General features: G+C 36.4%; 2 protein-coding genes across 2 annotated transcripts; one reads left to right on the top strand and one right to left on the bottom strand.

The window, feature by feature from the left end:
• The first annotated feature begins 5,660 nt into the window (after positions 1 to 5,660).
• Positions 5,661 to 6,442, top strand: LOC113336306 (olee1-like protein). Its single transcript, XM_026582254.1, has 2 exons — positions 5,661 to 5,940; positions 6,035 to 6,442. Exons 1-2 carry the CDS (start codon positions 5,790 to 5,792, stop codon positions 6,370 to 6,372), a joined length of 489 nt encoding a protein of 162 aa, XP_026438039.1. The 5' UTR covers positions 5,661 to 5,789; the 3' UTR covers positions 6,373 to 6,442.
• LOC113336305 (glutamate decarboxylase-like) lies at positions 6,365 to 8,899 on the bottom strand. The gene is made up of 7 exons (XM_026582253.1): positions 8,731 to 8,899; positions 8,439 to 8,643; positions 8,155 to 8,355; positions 7,835 to 8,049; positions 7,436 to 7,689; positions 7,192 to 7,244; positions 6,365 to 7,111 (listed from the first exon to the last, which is right to left on the bottom strand). Exons 1-7 carry the CDS (start codon positions 8,823 to 8,825, stop codon positions 6,596 to 6,598), a joined length of 1,539 nt encoding a protein of 512 aa, XP_026438038.1. The 5' UTR covers positions 8,826 to 8,899; the 3' UTR covers positions 6,365 to 6,595.
• Between the last annotated feature and the right edge of the window lie 419 nt (positions 8,900 to 9,318).

Raw genomic sequence — 9,318 nt, 5'->3', positions numbered from 1 at the left:
AAATCCGAAGAAGAGTTTACAGTTTAATACATAAAAGACCAACAAAATACAAGATACTGCAAACAAAAATGCCTAACACTAATGGAATAAACTGAGACAGGCACCAATTCAAACATGATTTCGATTCACAATCCACAACAACAACAACCATTATCACTTTGCAAATTCAGGATGCCATTTGCATATAAAATACATAAGAAGATTACAAGCCAAAGTGCCAAACTACACACATGTTCATGAATCAGTAAGAGCAACTAGAACATCAACCAAATGCACAAGTTAGATAAGGAATGAGAGAGTCATGGTTTCCAAATTTTCACACACCATATTTGCAGGGAGTGAATGATACAAAGCAAAGCAGAAGTTTAAGTAAGCAACCATAGTAAAAATCTATCACAAAAGCATCATTTCACATTATTGTTTCAAGAAACTTACCGCCGGCACTAAACCGCGAGTAGAAACAATTACTAATCTCTTTTTTTCTTCCTCCTTGGCTTGTACAGCAGATTCGCAAGCACCTTATAAGCTCAAGAAAAAAAAACAGTTCACAGAAATATATATATTTACAAAACAAGGAAGTAAGTACCTTAAAGCTATTACTAACAACGAATTATTTAGTGGCGACAACTTTGTACTACAAATATAACAAAGCTACACTAGATAATACAAGTGTTAACTACAGACACAATTCTAATAAAGCAAAAATGGACATGATGCAACTTGAAAACAAAGAGCACACTCCACTTATATCCTTAAAATAGACAAGTTAAACTCATTTACAAATCTGAAGCTAAATAAAGTCATATACAGTTCCCCAACCAAACCTAAATCAAACCAAAGAAACCCTACACAACACATGTAATTTTTTTTTAGATATTCCGAATTCCATTACAATATGGTTTAATGAATTTTCACATAAATTTTTTAATTAGCATCTCAAGTCCACTGAATTAGAAATCCGAGGATCAAACAAACATAAATACCCTACAAAAATGAGAGATTTCACAAAAACAGAAGAAGATTTCACAGGAATCAATGAGAGATTTTGATGAACTTACCCTTGATTAACAATTTCTGAGCTGGATGGTTCCTTGAATTCTTTCCCTTCGTCTTCTCCTTGGCGTGATATAACCCTATATCAAACCCTAAATTAAATTAATTCAATTCCAAGCAATTGGCCATCAAAAATCACAATAAAAATAACGAATCAAGTTCTGTGAATCACAATAAAACACAATAAATAAAGAATCAGTAAAATTGGAGAGAAAAAAAGAAAAAAAACTTACACTTGGTTAACAATTTCTCCTTCTTCTTCTCGATCTAGAGGTGGTGTAAGTGTAACTGGTGTTCGTGGAGTTGAAGTCTAATGGAGAAGAGAAGATTCAGAATAAAACTCTTCCCTGTAACTCTAATGGAGTTCTTCTCCTTCTCTGAGAGAGACGGAAAAAAGAAAGAAGAAAATAAGAAACCCTAGCGTTATGTTCTATATATATACCCCCTAAATATAATGGCTATTATTAGTTCACTACCTCTAAATCTGATGGCTATAATTCTTCGGTATATTCGGTCCGGGACGGTACGGGACTTAGGCAGGACCGTGTACCTGTACCTCATCAGCCTCGGTTCCTATTTTTTGGACCAGTACCTGTACCCCCTTCCTCGGTTCGGTACAAAAACAGGTACGGTTCCGCCGGTTCCGGGTCGGTTCGGGTTTTCGGCTCGGTTCCTGTGCACCCTTAACGGGTATCATCACACAACAAAGCAGCAAATATAAAAGGGAATTCCTCTATATCCTCATCACACTCAATGACTCTCACTTGATCAGCTGGAAAAGCCATTAATGAAATACTGACTAGAATGTAACACTTAGCTACACTAAAACTTGCAGGAATGCTGAAGACAATTGCAGTAAAGTGAAAGGGAAATATGAAGTGGTATAAATAGATACAGAACTGCAAAAAAAGAGCCTAAGTAAGGTAGTTTGAGCATGCAACATTGCAATAAATCCTCAGACAAGACAATTAAGGGAGAGAGAATGAGAAAACTCAAGAAATCAATCACATCTCCCTGACAAACAATTGAGGACTGAGAGAAATTGGATAGCATGCCTGCAGTAATGGATTGACAACACAATTTCAAAGAGACTAACAATAAATGACAGGATAGTAACTGAGCAATATTCTTTATCCTCAAGCACAGAAGATCAAATGACTCAGATTTAAGAGAAATGATTTGCCAAGTGTAACAAAGCTTCTGAGTAAGCCACCCTAGAGAACAAGTTCATAAGAATAAATAAATCCCTTGTTTCCAGAATTAAAATTAAGATTCCCACTAATGATAATTAAAATAACATTAAATAATAAAACACAACTTTTAATGTATTGAAAACAACTTCTTGGCAGAGAAACTCGTCACCACTACACTAATCTTGTTCCTGAGCTACTAATACGAGGCCTAAAGCATAACCCCGAAAGAAGAATCAATCACCGGACCCTCAAAAGGAACACTTTACATTAATAACATCTAATCCCTACATTTAGTAGGATCTCATAAAATATCAGAATCATCTTCATCAGAATCATCTTATCAAGAATCTTAAAATAAACAGACTCAAGTATTCATATATCATAACTAGAGCTGGAAAACAAGCCGAAACCCGCGGATTAACTCGTGCCCGGCCCGTGAAAACCCGTACCCGGATCGGCTGGGTTACAAACAAGCCGGTTTAGGGTTAGATAAATGGTGGCTTGTGAGAAAACGGATTAACCCGTGCCTGGCCCGTAAACCCGCGGATAATCCTGTTAACCCGTGTATAATAATAATAATTAATAAACTACATTTAATTTCACCGTTGGATTATCTAGGGTTAATCCTATCCCTACGTTTAAGGTATAAAAAGCTAAACCTAAAACTGAATGAATAGACATCGTTCTCTTTCTTCTCTCTTTTTTTTCTTCTACTCCTTCTTTTCTTCTGCGTTCTTCGGCTGGTGGAGAATTAGAGATGATAATGGTGAGATTGGGACAAAGAGTTGAGGTAAAATGTTCATTTGGTGTTAGTAATAGTAATGGTGTTATTGAAGTTAATTAAGTAAAAAGAAGATGAAGAAGTCGTGAATTGAAAGGGGATCTGTGGTGTTTTCGGATTGAGATTCAAGCCAATTGCTTCAATTCTCTCAACAACAACGATTAAACTTGGGGGTTTTGTTTGAAATGGTGTTTTAGTTTGAATTTAAAGGAATAGAGATTTGCTGGCAAAGGTATTGATTTGTTTAAATTGAATAGAGATTTTCTTAATTGAATCAGTTCTACAAATCGGGTTTTTTGTTGAAATTTAATTTTCTTAATTGATTTAGATTTTGTGATATTTACAGATTTGCTTGGAGATTTGGACTTGAACTATGGGTGTAGCGGTGATGCGGGCAGATTAACGAGGATGGAACATAAACTGTTGTTTCAAGCTTGATAGGGTCTAAAGTTAACAGGGTATGCAGTGGTGAATGACGGAGTGGTTTGCGGCTGCCATTGAGGTTGGAGTCTCGAGTTTGAATGGATCTCTAGTCTGTGATGTTAGCTGCTGTAATCGATGAAGTTTGCTACATTGCTGATGAGTTTTTGCTGGCGATGATGGCTCCATTTTGAGCTCGTGGTTGAACTGTGATTATGATGCTCTAAATAAGAAAAAGGTGATGTAGTTGGATGATGAATTGAAGTTGAAGAAAGTGTTGTTGTGGTCGTGAAGGCTCTGGTGATAGAAATGCTACTCGGTTTTTAATTTCTTTGTTCCTCAATAGCTCTGAGGTTTTAATACCTCGGTTATGTTTATCTTTTGGTATTTGATTCTGGGTTTGTGTTAGTTTTTTGATATTTTTGTTTAATCACCTGATCTGATTATGAAGATTTTCGAGAAAGAGAGAAGAACAATGGAGAAACTGAAGTTATATGGCTCGTGATCAAAGAACTAGGAGAATTGAGATGTTAGGGTTTGATAATTTTTGTCTTCTGATGAAGATAATGGCTGGCTATGGACCTCAGGACCACAAATTAACTTAATTAAATTTTATTTTTATTTTTAATTAATTAAACCGGGCTAACCCGTGAGCCCTTAAGTTTTACTCGCTACGGGCACGGGTCGAAGAAATGACTATCCGTGAAGAATAACAACCCGCAAGCTTTCGCCCGTGTTAACCCGTACCCGTGTAACCCGTAACAAGCCAGCCCCGGCCCGCCCGTTTTCCAGCTCTAATCATAACCAGAGAGATTGAGAGAGAACCCGAATTCTTGAGCCAAGTCCAACACAGCAGCCAAGTCTGACAACCAAAAATCACGGTTGATTATATAACTCATGATGATGAATCGATGACTCTAAGGCCGCACCTCCATTAGCTCATGACCTAGCATAAAAACACGAGAAAAGAAGAAATTAGAGAAAACCCAAAGGAGAAGCAGAATCAAATAGCTAAGAGAGATGACAATCAAAACAAAATTTCGGAAATCATGATTGAAAGTATGAAACTACTAGCAGACGAAGAACAATCGAAAACCTAAAAAACTAGGTCAGAAAAACAAAACTTGATTTCTAAAAAACATTAACTATAGAGTAAATTAAACATATAATATTGAACAGAATCACAAGGAGAACATGAATTTGTATCAAAGAGTTTAGATTAGAAACATATTCAATAACAAGATTGAAGATTTTTTTTGATTTTGACTAAGTCAGCTCCGCCTGACTTATCGCATGACTACATAAATTTGTATCAAAGAGTTTAGATTAGAAACAGATTCAATAGCAAGATTGAAGATTTTTTTTGATTTTGACTAAGTCAGCTCCGCCTGACTTATCGCATGACTTTTCGCCTCTACTATTTGGTATCTTATCAAAATTTCAATCATCCGTATCGGTTGTGATTGTTCAAGTAATTTTATTAAGCATTAATTAATCATTAATCATTTATGCGCATATTCTTTTAGAAAAAAAAGGCCCACTTTTGAAAGTTCGTCCTGAGTCTTAGTTGATCCATTATTTATCCTTCATCTTTTATTGCCTTTAAAATGGTAGAGACGGCCCTGAATGCTGAACCTGAATCTAATAAGTATCCCCAGATGAAGGCGCTACATAGTGGGTTAATATCCACTAAAGGTTGTTTCATCTTATGCACTGTCAGTCATGACCAAAGTGTTAATTAGTTTTATTTTATGTTTGTTTTGGTCGAGTGTATTAGTAACAAAAATAATAGTCTTTTTATTTCTGCAAAAGTGTTACCATCACTTTTTCTTTATATATATGGCCCGTTCTTGTTATAGAAGATTCACAAAAACGTTAGAAACTATGGATGTCCTTGATGACCTGATGACCTATTCCGCGTAATAATAATAACAGCGTATGTACACTTGTATTGCTCTCGTATAACCCGTCATCACCGTATACTGCATGCACATTCCATCCTTGATTTCAAACAAATACAACAACAGAAAAACAACTTTGAATGACAACAAACAAACAGACAAATTAATAATTTGTGGTTATTGTTTGTTTACTAATTTTAGCACCATTTTTCTTGGTCAAAAATGCAAGCCAGATTTCCTAAAAACAACCAACAAAACAAACTTAGTCCAAAAATACACAAATCCCATCCCTATATAAACCACCTTACACAGTTTCATCTATCAGCACCACTTCAATAAATAAATATACATACCTTCTTGTGAGGAGAATCTCCCTGCCATCTCTTACAAATAAAATACAGACACCCAATAAAACTATAAAAAAAACCAAATAATTAAGAGATGGCAAAGTTCTCTCATTCAGTTCTCTTCCTTGCTGCTGCTCTCTGCTTCGTTTCAGCTGTAAGCTGCGAAGACTTCAAAGTCCATGGAATGGTTTACTGTGACACATGCCTCGCCGGATTCGAGACCAGAGTCAGCGAATACATTTCAGGTAACAAAAACAAAATCAACATAGATTTCATATTGTTTAGCTATATAGTTATGTTTTTGGCTGAATGCAAATTATGTGTGTTGTGGTGTATCAGGCGCAAATGTGACCTTAGAATGTAGAGACAGAGAAGGAGGTCATCTGACATACACAGGAAACGGTGTGACTGATGAGACCGGTGGGTACACCATCTTGGTTGATGGAGATCATGAAGAAGAGGTTTGTCAAGTGGTGCTCACTGAAAGCCCTAGATCTGATTGTACCAGGAAAATCCCAGGAAGGTCAGTTGGTCGTGTTGCCATCACCGCTAACAACGGAATCCAAGAACCAGTTAGATTTGTCAACTCTCTTGGTTACCTCAAGGATGAGCCACTTGATGTTTGTCCTCAAGTTATTGCTGAATTGGGACTTACCCCTGAAGACATCATGGTCTAAATTTACTGACATTTGTCAAATTGTATAATCAAATTATATGAATAAATAAAGATTTTATGTCTGTCTCTAATTTTATGTATAATCACATTTTCCATTTCCCCCTTCATAATTATTAATATTATCATCTTAGTAAATGGGCTAAAATGAAAAAAAAAAATGATAGTAATACTTTTGTAGAAACAGTTGCCCAACAAGAGACGAGAAACAGGCAGAGTGATAAAGCTCAACAAATGCCTTGTGTCTTCTCATCGACCAACAATATTTCCTTGTGCACAGTTTCAGGTTTTTCTTGCTTCCAATAAACAGAAGCACCGGGAACATGCAAAACACCGCCACCATCACCATTTTCTCCTTTCATAACGTTTGGTTTCAAGTCGATAGTAAACGTTATCTTTGGAACAGGCGGGCCATCATCATCAAGCTCATTCAATACAATTTTCAAGTGAGAGAGCAATTTTTCAACAAGTTGTCGCCCGAAATCTTCTCGAACTACAACTCGAAGGATGATGACATGTTCAGCATTTGGTGGCATATTGTACGCCGGTATGATCCATCCGTAGTGTCTTAAAGCCTTTGATAATTTGTATGCTAACGCTTGTTTAGCCTTGTCCTTGAATGCAAAGGCAACCAGAGGTAACCCTTTTTCTTTGGAGACAATATCAAAACAACCTGTTTTTTCTAGTCCTTGTCGTAGTTGTCTCGCACTCTCCATGCAATTTTGCATTACGTTTTTGTACCCCTATAAATGAGACAGTCCATATTTAGCTATGGCTAGTTAAGAAATAGAGATATTAAGGTTGCATACTACCACATTATTACCTCGAAGCCCATCCGCAGGAACTGATAATATTGTGCAATGATCTGACTAGATCCTGTAATAAAAAACTCGGATTATATAGAATTTGGTCGGCCAAAGAAAGGGAAAAAAAATTACCTATGTTTCAGGAAAAGTGATACTCACTTTTTCATTGTTGCTTAAAAATAGGTTAAATTGAAAAGTAAAAGTATCACTTTTCTTGAAACGGAGAGAGTATAAAAACTTTAGATGATGTAATTATCAAACCTTTAGAGAAGTTTAAAGTGAAGGTAGGTTGGTCAGCACCCAAGTAGTTTATATGGAAGATGAGTTCTTCAGGTAAATCTTCTTTGCTCCTCCAAATGACCCAACCAACACCAGCATACACAAGACCATACTTGTGACCGCTCACATTAATACTCTTCACTAATGGTAATCTAAAATCCCATACCAACTCTGGGTATAGAAATGGTGCTACAAACCCACCACTTGCTGCATCCACATGAATCGGCGTATCCCATCTAGACAGACCCAAATGAAATCAGTACAGAAATAAACCGCAATCTTAAATTCACGGAAATACCAGCTACTTGAGTTCGAAACTCGCCAATACCAAATTCTTTACCGGTCACAAAAAAAAGAAGAAGTCATGAAGTCTATATTTACCCAGTTGTCTTGTTTTTTTGTTCAAGAAGATTATTCAAAAGCTTAACATCTTCGAATTCACCGTTATAGGTCGACCCTAGAATTGCAGCAACACATATTGTGTTTTCATCCACCATTTCCACTGCTTTTATGGGATCCATCACATAATACCCTTCTACCACTTTAACTTCTTTCAGTTCCACCTCAAAATATCTTGCAAATTTTTCCCAACACACCTGAAATATAATTATACGTTTTTAGAGTTTTTGGACACACTGATTAATAGTTTGATATGGCGCGCTGCGTCTCTTAGATCAGACTAGAAAAACCTGAACAAATACCTGAACGTTGGAACCAGTAACAATATTTGGTTTGTCACATGATTTTCCCTCCGCCTTTCTCTTGTTCTGCCATTTTTTCTTGAATGCCAAGCCAGCCAACATAATAGCCTCTGATGAACCCACGGTGCCCACCCCAACTGCTGCTTCATTTTCATCGACAGGAGCGTTGAATAGGTGGGCTATGATATTTACACACCGGTTCTGAAAATTCATGAAATGTTTCCAATGTTAATTATCAAAGTAAATTTTGATTTCACATCGTGCTTGCAGCTCTGGAACTTAACCTGCAATTCAGTGGTAATCGGGTACTCATCCATGTCGACATAATTTTTGTTCATGCCTTCCATAATCAGTTGATCGCATTCAGGTTCCATCCATGTTGTAACAAATGAAGCTAAATTTAGCCTTGGGTTACCATCTAACAAAAGCTCATCGTGTATTATTTGATAAGCTGCCTCTTTCGGAATCGATCTCTCCGCCATCTTATATCTGAAAGTTGAATAGTGTCTTCTTATTAATCATCACCCAAAAAATGACTTATCATATTAATACCACGTACAATGGGGTTATACATACCTTGGCAGTGGATCTTGAACATATCGTGAAGCGAAAATCGAATCAAGAGTACTTGAAGATCTAAGTTCTGGAGGTTGAACAGTGGAGAGAACCATAGTGTACAGGATGATAATTTAAACTTGGGAATGCAAGCGTGATAGACTGGAATTGTATTATTTAAAATTATACAAAAAATAATGACGAGTAAGTACGATATACTATTTGTGTGTTTATATATAAGTATCGCCATAGGTGATCAGATGAAAAAAATGGTTTTTCTAAAGAATTAATACTATTGTTCTTTACTTCTGATTTTAGATTTACTTTGGGGTTTAGCCGTTTAGGCAAAGTATTTTCCCAGTTACGCTGATAAACAAAGGCAAAGCATATATTCTTAAATTATTGGGAGGGCGCTGTTGGATTATCCTGCACACAAGTACACTTATTCTTTAGAATGACGGCATGTCCATGATCTTGGGATAACTTGAATTGTACAACCGGAGGCATAAAGAGATTCCTATGGGAGCACATTTGATATTTAAATTCAGAAAAGGTCTGCTTATTACATTAGTTGATGATATCCCAAGACACTACAGTTTAGGCCACTAG

Source organism: Papaver somniferum, unplaced genomic scaffold (assembly GCF_003573695.1).
Source record: "Papaver somniferum cultivar HN1 unplaced genomic scaffold, ASM357369v1 unplaced-scaffold_152, whole genome shotgun sequence".
NCBI classification, from domain to species: Eukaryota; Viridiplantae; Streptophyta; class Magnoliopsida; order Ranunculales; family Papaveraceae; genus Papaver; species Papaver somniferum.
Note: the sequence above shows the minus strand (reverse complement) of the source record. Positions and strands in the feature narration are given on the sequence as shown.